Genomic DNA, 13,034 nt, shown 5'->3' with positions numbered 1-13,034 from the left:
GCCAGAGTGAGTCTTGCTTGCAGGACATAGTAGGAAAGAAGGCTCAGGAGGTGGGTAAGGGCCAAAATGCAAGAGGACTGTGACACCAGGCAGAGTAAGTTGAACTGCATTTTGCATCTAGTGGGCAGTCAGCAAGTACCTTTGAGTAGGAGAGCGACAGGACCAATGCTGTCATTAGGAAGTTACCTCTGTCATGAAGATGGTTTGGAGGAGGAAGAGAATAGGTGTAGAAGGTAGGATATTTTGCACATGCTCTAACTTTGCCTATGAGGTTTGCTCTTCCCAGAATGCCCTTCCCCATCCTTTAAAACACTTTAGATACCACCTTCTGAAGCCTTCTCCGCTTTCCCCGACTTTGTGCCACTCCTGCCTCTGTGTTCCCACAGAACTTGGCTTACTGCCCTGTTTCAGGAGTTCACAGGTTGCACTGAGCATGTTTCCATGCCTGTCTCTGCCCCTGACTCACCTGTCATTCCTGCGTTAACCCAAAGGTCCCCAGGGAGCACCTGAATGGACGATCAGGGATTACAGTAGTCCTAGGGAGCTATAAGGAGCCCTGAACAGCGGCAGTGGGATGGACCAACCCAGGGAGGGTGCCACAGAAGGTTATTCTGATGTGTTTTTTCCATTCAAAGACAGCCGAGAAGAAGCGGTCCTTGGGAGCATCCCTCTGCCCAGCTATGTGATCTCACCCGTGGCCCCTGAGGACCGCATAAGTCGCAAGTATTCCTTTAAGGTACTGCCCCCTCCCCTCCAGGGCAGCATTTCTACCCTAAGAAACTTTGTGTTCCCAAAAATGTCTTCATAAAAGCAGTTTTGGTTTTTTTTTTGTGGGGAGTGGGGAGAAGTAAAGAAGCTAGAGCATTTCGGATGCATGTTAACAATGTTGTAAATTCTTTAAATAAGAATAATACCACATCAAAAGTACTTTCATTTGTTTCTGAGCTTCTGAGTCTCCCAGCTTTGCTCAAGGATTCAGACCCCTCTTTCCTATTGGTACCAGTCCTGTGATTACTGTCCCCTTCATGCCTTTTTATCACTGTAATCAGCCAGTCTAGTGTCCAGCCACTTGCTGCAGGTGATGGTCGCTCGTCATGGATTTATAGCAATTTTATTATGAAAACTTACATTGAGGGTTAGAAGCTCATGTTGAAGAGATTTTCAAATTTATCTGCTTTGTTTATCTTGTTGAAGAGCAAATAGTATCAAATTTGATTTGTGTTCTGGATCACTAAAGATTCTCAGGGAAATCCCTTCAATAGTAAAACCCCTTTTCTACTTTCTACTTTTCTGCTTGGTCACATGTTAAGTGAGTGCAGCCATGATAATTGATGGCAGTCCTTTGATGCCCTCTGGCATCTTCAGAACTGGGCGTGGAGGCTCCAGGAAGGTGGTGGTCAGGCCGAAACTTGGGGAATCCTGAGGCCATCTCGTTTGGTGACCTCCACACATTCCTTCACTGCTGCTGTTTCTTGGGTCCCCTAGAGATGGTAAGGATAGGGTGGGTTGAAGTTCTACTTTACCAGCAGCTGAGTGGAAGTCTCAGCACTGAAGTAAGTGGCCTTTGGTGCTGGTAGCCACAGGGAAACACCCTCTCACACTGCTCAGGATACAAGGCAATGACGTGCATTTCAAGTGGGGTAGGGGCTCCTGCCCCCACTACTCATGTAGCTTAGCTATTCCCATGTTGAGGGTGTAAGATGAATACTGGACATTAGGTACTAAAGCAGAGATTGAACGGAAGTCAAGTTTGCCAGCCATAGATAGTTAAAGGATCATGGAAAAGCACAAGAGAAGACACCCAGCGCTCTGTGGGTTAAAGAGAGTGTTGGTATGTGGTATCCATGGTGTGTGCATCATTGTTTTGATCTGGAGTCCATTGTGGAGGTGGTGGTGGCTGGAAGGTCAGTCTCATCTTCTACCTTTCCTTCCTGGACTGGTGCTTTAGCTTTGTTCATTGCCAGGTTTGAGCTGTCCCTCTCTTTCCCTTGGCCGTCACCATCCCCAATGACTGCAGAGTTACTATAGGTTGAAGATTCTGGGATCCTTCCCTATTTCTTGTTGCATAACATAGTATTGCCTTATATTTGTAAAACCTTGTATGACCAGAGAAGTACTTCTATCCACGGGAGCTCATTTAAGGTCGTGGAGAGCCAGTGTTGTAAGGTCAGTGTTATTAGCGTTATTTTATAGATTAAGAACACGAGGATTAGAGTGCTTAAGAAACTTGTTCAAAGTCATAAAGCTGGAAGATGATGGTGACAGAACTTGAACATGAACTCAATCCTCTTACAATTGCGTTACAGGGAGGGAGGACAGTTCCTTTCTCTACTTTTCTTCCACATCTTATTTTGGTCACCTCCTGCACACACATTGCAGGAGGTGGGAAGTAATTTGAATGAATGTTCATTGTTATCATTTTAGGGATACTCTTTTATTTAACATTCAGAAGCCTTTCCTGCTGACTGACGGCTTTGAAAACATTGTGTTCAGTGGGTTTCAGGCTGGCCTTTTGCAGCCTAAAAGTCTTCCTCAGAAAACCTTCCTTTCTAGGGCTCAGTGTTGCTACTGGGCAGACAGTTGGGATAATGTTGTATGTAATTTTTGGGGACAGCATTTGAAATATGGTCAGAATAACTGATTGTAACTATATATATTTCATCTTAACACTTCACTGGGAGGTGTGAAAACAGATTTAGAAAAACATCTTTTATGTGTTGTAGATTCTTTTCTTTTTGAAAAAAATTTTTTTTCTTAGAAGGACTTCACCAAGACTGTTCCTTAGCTAAATTTTTGTCTGAGAGACAGAAGGTATACATGTGTTTGGGGGATCCCTTTGGGGGGATCCTCAGGGTCTGAGAACAGACCAAAGCTGCTGCAGGCAGGTCTAGTGGTGTTCAGGTGGTTCTCCACAGAGGGCTGTGGTTTCCTGAGTGTCAAAGAGTTCCCCTTCTCTTGGGTTGCAGCATTGTTCTTTTAAGGGCCAGGAAGTGGGACCCTTGGGCAGTTCAGGATCCATGTTCTTGGGCACACTGAGGAATGCACATTGTTTAGTGTCCTGGGCCTTACGCCTGCTTCTGATGTCAGCTCTTCATTATTTCCAGAACTGAAATTCTCTGACTGTTGTTAGGGCACCTTGCCTGAGGTTGTTGAGAGTATCTGTGGTGGTAGGTAGGCACACCCTGAAAGGTTATATGGTCCTTTCCTTGTCTTTCTTTTTCAACTGTGCCCACAGCCTGGCAGCTCCTATGCATTACCAGCTGGTGCTAGATGGACTCTGAGATGCAGGCAGCTCTGTAGGAGAGCCAGGCGGGGCTCTTAGTGGTGTCTAGGAGACGCAATGCCCTGACCAGCAGGCCTTTCGTGCTCTGCTGGCTCATCTGGGTGCCTCCTCAAAGAGCTCCTATTGGATGCACAGCCACCCTTGGCCTGCTGGTCACCTCTCAGCAAGCTTGCCCCTCAGATCCAGAATCTGGAGCAAAGAACATCTCCATGGAGCAAAGGGTCCAAGGATCCTCAATGGGGAAAAAGCCTTAATTGGCCTCCTCTGAGCTGTTCTTCCTCTCTTAAGCCAAGGGTTCCTGACCTGAGCTCTACAAATCCCCAAGCGTCAGTGGATAAATCACATCTTTGCTTTTTTAACCTCTAACGTTTCCTTTGATTAAGAAAACAGAAAAACAGGTATCTGTAACACCTGTGCCTTGGTCACTGGTAGAAACCAGAAAGCGCTTCATATCACACTATGACTGGTGTAAATATCTTGAAATAGCATTATGCTTGTTGCCACTTTGAAATTACAATAATCATTACTACATTTCTTATGCAATGAATTTTTAAAGAAGCACCCATATCATTACACCACATTTAGGAAAATTTTGAAAACTACATTTCAGTACAACAAATTTCCTTTGTTTTATTTGCATCCGTAGAAACATTCTGAGAAGAGTTCTTAGGATTTATGAAACCATCCAAAGGTTCATGCCCCCTACCCCAGACCAAGATTAAGACCCCTGCTTTAGATTCTGGCTGAAGGCCAGCCAAGACATGTGGTTTTTCCACTTATTTATATTCAGCAAACTTTCATTGTGCTCCATTGTTCTCCTTTAGGATGCAGATTCTGGGGATACAACAATGAGAAGGATAAGGTCCTTGCCTTCATGGGGCTTATATTCTAGAGTCCCCATCAGCATGGAGGTTGTTAGGGGGTGAGAAGAGAACAGGGAAGAGCTGCCCTTTTCCTCTCCCATTTCAGCTTTGTCCTCCATCTACTCTCCTCTACCGCCCTGCCACTATTCTGTCTTGGCTGTTGTCATCCCTCCTGTTGGAACTAAGTTTCTGCCAGAACCGTGCCTGACACATGGTGAGTGCTCTGTAAGTGTTGGTTACCCCGCTTCAGCCCTCAGACTGCAGCCTCCAATCCATCCTCCGCACTGTTTCTGAATTGCACATCTGTTCAGGCTGTGTACTCTCACCATAAATCTGTCAGTGGTTCCCCATTGCCTGCAGGATAAAGCCCGGTCTTGGTTTACCAGCCCCACCTTACCTGTCCAGTCACATTTTTAAGATTTTATTTATTTATTTGAGAGAGAGAGAATGAGAGATAGAGAGCACGAGAGGGAAGAGGGTCAGAGGGAGAAGCAGACTCCCCGCCGAGCAGGGAGCCCAATGCGGGACTCGATCCCGGGACTCCAGGATCATGACCTGAGCCGAAGGCAGTCGCTTAACCAACTGAGCCACCCAGGCGCCCTGTCCAGTCACATTTTTAGCCACTCCTCTTAAACTTTCCCCCCAGCCCTGTGCAGTTGCCTGGGGCCCCAGGGCATTTCTTGCCCACAGGCCTTTGCCTGAGCTTCAACCACAGCCCAGAATGTTCTTTACTCAACTCTTACTGGTCCTTCAGGTCTTTGCTTGGGGGTCACCTCCTTCAGGAAGCCTTCCTTGAGCCCTCTGGACAGGTTAGGTGCCCTTCTTCTGTACATCCGCAGCTCTTCTATCACTGCACTGCAAGGGGTTGACTTACCTATCTAGAGCTTTCACCGGGAAAACTAGCCCATCAGCTAGTTCTGCCTGGGTAGATGGGGCTAGTCCCAGTCTGTAAACAGAGACCACATAGAGCAGTCATTTGTATTTGGAGTCATGGTCAGGTAACTCTGCTTACATTTCCCAAGTTCAGGCTTCCTTGTAATTCATGTTTAGTTCTCTGTACATTAGAAATGGGGAGAGGGCAGAGAAGAATCTTCCACATTTCTAGAAAGTTCCTTCGGTCAGTCAGCTTAGATTACTCAAGTGACTGGTCCTATAATAACCTCAACTAACATATCTTTTGAGCCTTAAAAATGGTAGGCTTTTTTAACCTATAACCCGTAATAATTATTGTAATTTCAAAGTGGCAATGAGCATAATGCTATTTCAAGATATTTACACCAGTCATAATGTGATATGAAGCACTTCCTGGTTTCTACCAGTGACCAAGGCACGGGTGCTACAGATACTTGTTTTTCCCTGTTTTCTTAATCAAAGGAAATGTGATAGGTTATATTATCTCTTTTAATGCTCACACAGCCTTAATGTAAACATCATCATCAACCACAGTCCCATTTTAAAGATGAGGAAATAGAGGACTGGGGAGGTTGAGCAGCTTGTCCAGGGCTGCCCTGGGGTAAGAAGCATGCTCACCATGCACGTCAGGCTGATTCTAGGGCCTGAGTTCCTACCCAGTTCATTGTGCTGCTCATAGTCAGCCCGAAGGTTGGGCATCAGGAGTTCCTTCTTAATGTCAACAAACGGGCACCACAGTCTTTGTAAGTCACGAAGCTGGCAGTCTTATCCTTGACAATTGCCGTTCTCAGCTCTCATGTCCAGTCCATCCCCAGGTCCTGCTGCTATTACCTGCTTCTTTTATCCAGACTTGGGACGATCCTCTCCTTCTCAGCCCCTGCCACCATCTCTCACCTTACTCCTGTAGTGGTCTCCTGCCTCCTGTCCCCTCATCTGCCCCAGCCTGGCTCTAACCTCTTCATATTGTAGCCAGAGTGGTTTTTCCAGACAAAAATCTGATCTCCCCACTCCCCCACTCAAACCCTTTAATAGCTTCTCCTTGCTCTTGTAAACGAGACAAAACCCTAACATGACCACAAGGCCCTGGTGACCTGGCCTTGCCAACTCCAGTAACTTCATCTGACCCCGCTCTCTCCTTTTTTCCTTACCAGGCATGCTGGCTTCTTCCTTGAACATACCATACTCTTGTCCACACTGGCGTCCCACACGTCCCCCTGTGCTACTCCTACTAAAATATTTGCTACCTATGTAGAGGGCAGCTTAAATGTCACTTCCATAGGTAGATCCTTCCGCAGGGCAGGCCAGCTTCCCCAGCTGTTCTCTCTCACAGCATCCTGAGCTTTTTGATGACACTTACTACAGTTGTAGTTATTTGTCCATCGTCTTTCTGTGTGACTGTAAACTTCTTGGTCTTGATTAAGGCTGTCCCTTTTGGTATAGTGCCTTTCACATAAACAGTAAATGATAAATTATTGTTAAATGAATGAGTTAGAGAATGAGTCAGTCAGTTGATAAGCCCCGACCTAGGCCTCTATGTTCTAAAGGTTGATGCTGGGGGCATGAGGTGTGAGCATTCCAGCTTCCTTCCCTACTGTTGGATCAAGACCAGAGTCCTAAGGGTCAGGAGAGCAGTCATATCCTAGGGGCATTAAGTTTTTGAGGTAAAATGTTCCTTGCTTACATCCTCATTTCCTTTAGGTATAGCCTGAAGTTTTTTCTTCAGTTGTACAAAGTTGCCTAGGTGGACTGTGTTAATTGGAAAGCGAAGAGCAGATGGGACGGGAGCATCTTTGAGATGAGACTAGGGAAGGGATGAGAAGACTTATCATCATCTTGGTTCTGGCATCTTCCTCAGACTCAGTGCACTTTGAACTTGGTTCACGTGGCCAACTCCCTACACTTCTCACCTTTACAGTTAATATATCTTTTATGCCCAAGCACAGGCAGAATGTAGTCAAGAACCTATTCTTCAGAACCAAGGGCAGCTGAAGACAGCACATATTGGCAATTTGGTTAGAAGTTGTCTGTGATCGTGTGTAGCTCCTCTGTAATGATGGATCTAACTTCCAAGGCCCATTTGCAGACATGCCAACTCTCCATGTTTGAAGAGTGTCCCATGTTGATTTCCTGGACAAGCCTGGCTCCATGAACACTAGTGTAGTGGGGACCTGCTCTCTCTGTCATACCCTTGAGGGTGCCTTATGCTTATGGGTAGCCTTGTGTCTGGGGCGAGTGCCTGTCCTAGAACTCTCTGTGACTGCGCAGAAGGTCTGGGAGGAGCTATCAGAGATGTTATGGGGCCATTGTCCAGGGGAACTTTTCCAAGAATTTCTGCTGATTCATAGTAAGACAAAACATGTTCCTTTTTATTCTTTTCTCACTGTCATATCTCCACCTTGCTAAAACAGGAGGAATCTTTTCTGGGACGGTGAATAACCCCTTATACATGCAAGGAATGATACCGGGTTTGCTTTGGTCACTGTAGGGACTCAGCTTCAGGCTGTTTGCTTGTACTCTCTTAGAACTAGCTGGATAGATTCAGGTATGTCAATGTCAGTAGCAGGCCCATATTTTATATGCATTTTGGACCTAGATGTTAGTGTGGGTTGCAGAAGCCAATGTTGACAGTTCATCTTAGAGGTTTCATCCATGACCATTAGTGATTCTAGAAGCATGTCATTTCCCAGCTCCTAATTGGTTCTTTCATTTTGTTTTCTCTGACTGGTCCTTGCATGAGGTCTGCCTTTCAATCTGGATCCAGATTATTGGACCAGTGATCTGTGTAATCATTACTAATTTCTGGGTAGGACCTGGGAACGTTGTATAGAGAAGCTTGGACTCAGAATCAGATAGACCTAGGAATAAATCCTGGTTCCAACTCTTCATTTATTCAACAAACATTTATTGAGCACCAACGGTGTGCCAGGCACTATTCCTGGGGATACTTTAGTGAACAAAATAGAGTCCTTGCTCTCATGGAGTTTCTATTCTGGGGGGAAGAGACAGATGATAAGCAAACTAGTGTGTAAAATAGATAATACCAGGTAATGTTAAATGCTGTGAAGAATCTGTCCCTGGGCATGCAGATCAGAGAAAGTTCCTTAACATCTCATCTTCATTTGCCACATTTGTAAAATAGAGATTCTGTCCCTACCTCTCAGGGCTGTTGGGATTAAAATGAGATTAAAGCCATGGCAGTACCCAGGAGACACATAGTAGGCACTGATCAGCTTTGCTGATCTTCCTCCTTACACCATCATCCTATGTAGATTTGGTGAGGTTTTTCATTGCAAAGTTAGGACAGGCCCCTGCCTATCAGAACACAGAGGGAGGAACTGGTGTTGCCTCTTGTTTGCACCTATCCTGGATGCTTTTCAGTGGTCATTTCTGGTGCCTCTTCACGGGCTTTTTGCAAGGATACATGTGAAAGCACCTTGAGGCTTCCTAGCACATAGTAGGTGCACAAGAATTTTCAGTGAAATGTCAAACTTTGTAGTGCCTCTTTGGAGAGAGAGAAGAGCAGCAGCTTCAATGGGCACACGTCACATTTCATGGCCAAGCTGGGAGGCTCAGTGAATACCTGCACTAAGCCACCTGCTGTTACTGCTGATTGTTGGCTCAATTCCAATAATCGCCTGCTTCAGAAGAACCCAAACAGGGATTCCAGAGAGTTTGCTTCAACAGAATGAGGGTTTTGAAAAACTCTCTCTCGCATACGCCTTGACTGTGTACCCCTCCCTGAGCCAGAGGAAGAGAAATAGGAACAGGTACAGCTGCAGGCCTTTACCAGGGGGACCAGACACAGCTGTCGCCAGGGCTGACTGCACTAGGAAAGGGGAATCCAGCCATGATGTTTTCCAGGTGTCAGAACAGGCTGGGTGGTGCCTGGGCTTTTAATTTGGAAGAGGGGAGAACATGGCTGGAGTGTCTTCTTGTTTCGGCTCCCGGAAGTAAAACGTGTGTTGACCTCTCTGACCTGGGGTTCCACCTCCTGTTTACAGGCTGTGCACACAGGGATGCGAGCACTCATCTATAATAGCTCCACGGGGGGCTCTCAGGCCGAGCAGTCAGGCATGAGGACCTACTACTTCAGTGCCGACACCCAGGAGGACATGAACGCATGGGTCCGGGCCATGAACCAGGCTGCACAGGTGCTGTCTCGATCATCGCTAAAGAGGTCAGTCCTAATGGAAGGTCCCTGTCAGAGAACTTCCCACACTAGGATGGGGATCCAGATAAGAACACTTGGGTGCCCCAAATTCCACTTTCATTCACTCGTATAGAAGCACTGCCTTTTCTTTGAGGTCCTGTTTAACAATGAATTCTTCTGGGAGGAGAATGCATACACAGTAAGGTCCCCCAGAAGTTATCTGGTCCTCTTCATTGGGCAGAGAAATGCAAAGACCTGGCAGGGTGAAGTGATTGCCTGGGATATGGAGCCTTGGAACCTGGTGTATTTTTCATTTGTCCTTCTCTGATGTGTTGTGGGAGAGACAGCCTGGGGGGCGCCAGACTGGGGAAGAGGGAGAGACAGATGAGAAAGATCTTACAAACTGAAAATGTGCCTCAAGACTGCCCACCATGTTGCTGGGGCTAGCTAGGGAGCTATTGTCCAGCCACACCTTCCCTCAAGTGGGCAAACCAAGGGTACAATCAAGGATCTTGAAATTCTTGTTTGTTGGCTGTGGGTAATTCCTTGAGAGAAAGTGCAGGAGGATGATGAGTGGAGTCAGGGGCTCAGAGAGGGTAAGGGAGCCCCTGGAAAAGTCATGGTGTGCTTTTAGCCAGTCCTCCTGTGACATGGGCCCATTTTTCACTATCTGGACATCTCACTGTGTTTAGAGGCCTCTTTGACTATGGTCTTTCAGTGAGGCCTCAAAACAAAAGGTTATTCTCCAGCAACCTAAAGGCAGGATTTTTCAGCGACTATAAATGGATTTCATATGGTGTGTTTTAGCTTGTCAACCTTTCCCCCCCAAAAATCCTTCTTTATTAGTGGATCAACTTTATTTTGGATTGTTGTATATGGTATTTTATAGGACCATAACACTCCAAACCTTGGATGGTTTATTTTTTCTCAACTTTACCATTATAAATAGTCCTGTAATGAAAAACCTTCTACAGGCCTCTGCATGTGTGTCTTTCAAACTGCTGGGTCAAAATACAATGCATTTTTTATTTTAATCAGTATACCAAATTGCCCTTTAAAGAAAGCTGTATAGTCCCCTAGTGAGAGTGCTCATCTTCCCACATCTTTGCCAGTAGTTGATATTACCAAGCTTTTAAATTTTTTGTTGAGGGCGCCTGGGTGGCTCAGTTGGTTAAGCGACTGCCTTCGGCTCAGGTCATGATCCTGGAGTCCCTGGATCGAGTCCTGCATCAGGCTCCCTGCTCGACAGGGAGTCTGCTTCTCCCTTGACCCTCCCCCCTCTCATGTGCTCTCTCTCTTGTTTTCTCTCTCTCTCTCTCAAATAAATAAATAAAATCTTAAAAAAAATTTTTGTTGAGCTGCTGTGTAGATAAATAGTCTGGTTATTTCAGTGTGTATCTGTGTGATGGTGGAAATCTTTTCTCTTTATTGGCTACTTATATTTCCCCTCCAGTGAACTGCCTGTACCTATCCTCTACCCATTTTTCTACTGAGTTGTATGCCTTTTCTTGGTTGCTTTCTTTCCTGTATGCTGTGAAATCTGGCCAGCTTAGGATGCAGCTTAGCCTCTTGGTTGATGGTAGGCTGTCCAGTCTTATGGTGAATGGAATCTGATTTTCCCTTCCTTTGAAAATCAGGATGCTGTTTGCCAGCCTCTAATATTCTGCCCATTTTCCCATTCTCTTTGATTCCTCAGAGATCACCTGAGAGGTTTCTTGAGCCTGTTTCCGAGTTCCCTTCGGGCCCTGGGGTGCTGACGCCTGGGGCCTTTCCCATCTTCCTCCCTGTCTTGCACTTTCAGTCTCTCCTAACTAAGGTTGTTTTCCTTTTCATGGAGAAGGTCATGCTTCTTGATGAAGATATGGAACTAAATCCAGAAGTTAAAGCGTTCAGCTTTATTTATGCGCATCATCTTGCCCAAGCAGAGTTACTTGTATCTCATATTCTTTTAAAGCTTTCCCCGCCTTCATTTTAATTCTTAGAGAAATAGAAAGTTAGTTTTTGTTTTGCTTTGCTTTAAGTAAACCAAGCTCAGTTCCTTCTAGACTTTGCCCTTTTTGCCATCATTCCTGTGGGCCTATCCCGCTGTGCATCTGTGCTTGATTTTGTGCCTCACCTTCCATTTTTGTGCATGTCCTTTTCTAACTTGAGCTCTGAGAGCTGCCTGTGTTATAATACTGGCTTCTTTAGGCCAGCAATGGCAAATGGGTTCCTTCTTGTGTTCCATTTCTGCTCAGTTCATCATGGCTAACTGGGGCACTGGGTGAAAGGTAGCCTGAGAATGAAATCAGGCTTAACAGGAAGAAGTATTGTGTTTGAAAAGTGATGCCTGCCTCGAACCATTCAAGATTAATTTGATAGCTGATATTTGGCTATTTTTTTTTTTAACTTTTGCCTACCTGAAAATTTTGCAATTAACTATCCCCAGATTCTGTTTTGGAGAGGCTCCATCCCTTATCTGTTGGGCTGCCTTCCTTCCTCTTTTAGGGTCTCAGGCTGTTCCTAGATTTTCTCTGACCTTTTAAAATTTGTTATTATGCCCTTAATAAATTATTAAAATCCCATAATCATGCTTGCCCAAGGTTCCTTCCTTAAAAAACAACAACAACAAAAAACCCAACTTGTTTTACCTTCTGAGTCTGAATAAAGGCAGAATAGAATTTTCCTTTAGCTTTCTGAGAGATGAAATAGCGAAGCAAATCCAGACTTATTAAATGTTCTGTTTTCCCAGAATACGATGTTCAGACATTTGGTTAGTTAGAATTATTCATTAGGCAGTACTAAATCTTCTCTCTCCTCCAGTTTGGTGATCTGCATTGGAAACCCTCCATCTGTGTTAGGTGGGGGGCCCCAGTGGTCATGTATCAGTCTCTGCCCAACTTGATTCTCACCAGATGCTTCTGTTCTTATTCATATGGGCAGATGCTTTATGTATGTGGTATCTATAGTAGGACTCCTGATTGAGGTAGCAGAAGATGCAGATGAATTTATCTTTTCTTTTTTTTTTTTTTAAAGATTTCATTCACTTATTAGCAAGTGAGAGTGCATAAGCATGGGGAGGGAGCAGATGGAGAGGGAGAAGCAGACTCCTCGCTGAGCAGGGAGCCCGATGCCAGGCTTGATCCCGGGACTCCAGGATCATGACCTGAGCCAAAGGCGGATGGCTTAACTGACTAATCCACCCAGGTGCCCCCAAATTTATCTTAAAAAGGGAGGAATTCATTGTTTGCCTTCACTAAAAAGTTGAGGATAGGTCTAGCTTTAGAAACAGGTGGGCGCAAGGCTCAGACAGTATTGTAAGTCATTGTCTCAGGCTCTAGGCTCTGGCCATTTCTGGTTTGGATTCATTCTTCAACTCCATGTGGAGGTCCCTCGCAGATCCTGGTGGCAAGGTAGCTGCGGTAGCCCTGGACTCCTGTCATCTGGGGGGCTGGGAGGGAAGTCCAGAAGGAAAGAGCCAGAGTCTTGTCCAGAGCCATTCTGATTAGACAGGCTTAGATCACATTTAAACCCTAAACGATGTACTGTGGCCAGGGAATGCACATGCTGATTGGCACAAGCCCAGGATACATGCTTCACTTCTGAGAACCAGACCACAGGGACTGAGGGTGAGGTAGGGGTGAATGCCCACATCAATGCCGGGGCTGTGGGCAGAGGAAGGAGAAATGACTCATTGGGATGGTATAAAGGAGGCACAGACAAATTAACATCCAGGCTGATTCACCCCTCACTTTCTTCTGTATTGGTTTCTTTTACCTTTCGTTTTCTACCCAAAGCTTAGTGTTTGAAGTCAGGTAGATGTGGGTTCAAATCCCAGCTCTACTAC

General features: G+C 45.5%; 1 protein-coding gene across 20 annotated transcripts in view; it reads left to right on the top strand.

Annotated features, from left to right (window-relative positions):
* Window positions 1-13,034, top strand: part of PLEKHA7 (pleckstrin homology domain containing A7) — a 211,879-nt gene that overhangs the window by 140,605 nt on the left and 58,240 nt on the right. For all 20 annotated transcript variants that reach the window (XR_003517654.2, XM_027581328.2, XM_027581323.2 and 17 more), the window contains 2 exons: window positions 636-736; window positions 9,060-9,235. Coding sequence is in view for 19 of the 20 variants with exons in the window: in XM_027581328.2 (XP_027437129.1) it covers window positions 636-736; window positions 9,060-9,235 (277 nt within the window). In the remaining variant the exon portion in view is untranslated. The remainder of the gene's footprint in view (window positions 1-635; window positions 737-9,059; window positions 9,236-13,034) is intronic.

The sequence above is a fragment of the Zalophus californianus genome, chromosome 11, assembly GCF_009762305.2.
Source record: "Zalophus californianus isolate mZalCal1 chromosome 11, mZalCal1.pri.v2, whole genome shotgun sequence".
Lineage (NCBI taxonomy): Eukaryota > Metazoa > Chordata > Mammalia > Carnivora > Otariidae > Zalophus > Zalophus californianus.
Note: the sequence above shows the minus strand (reverse complement) of the source record. Positions and strands in the feature narration are given on the sequence as shown.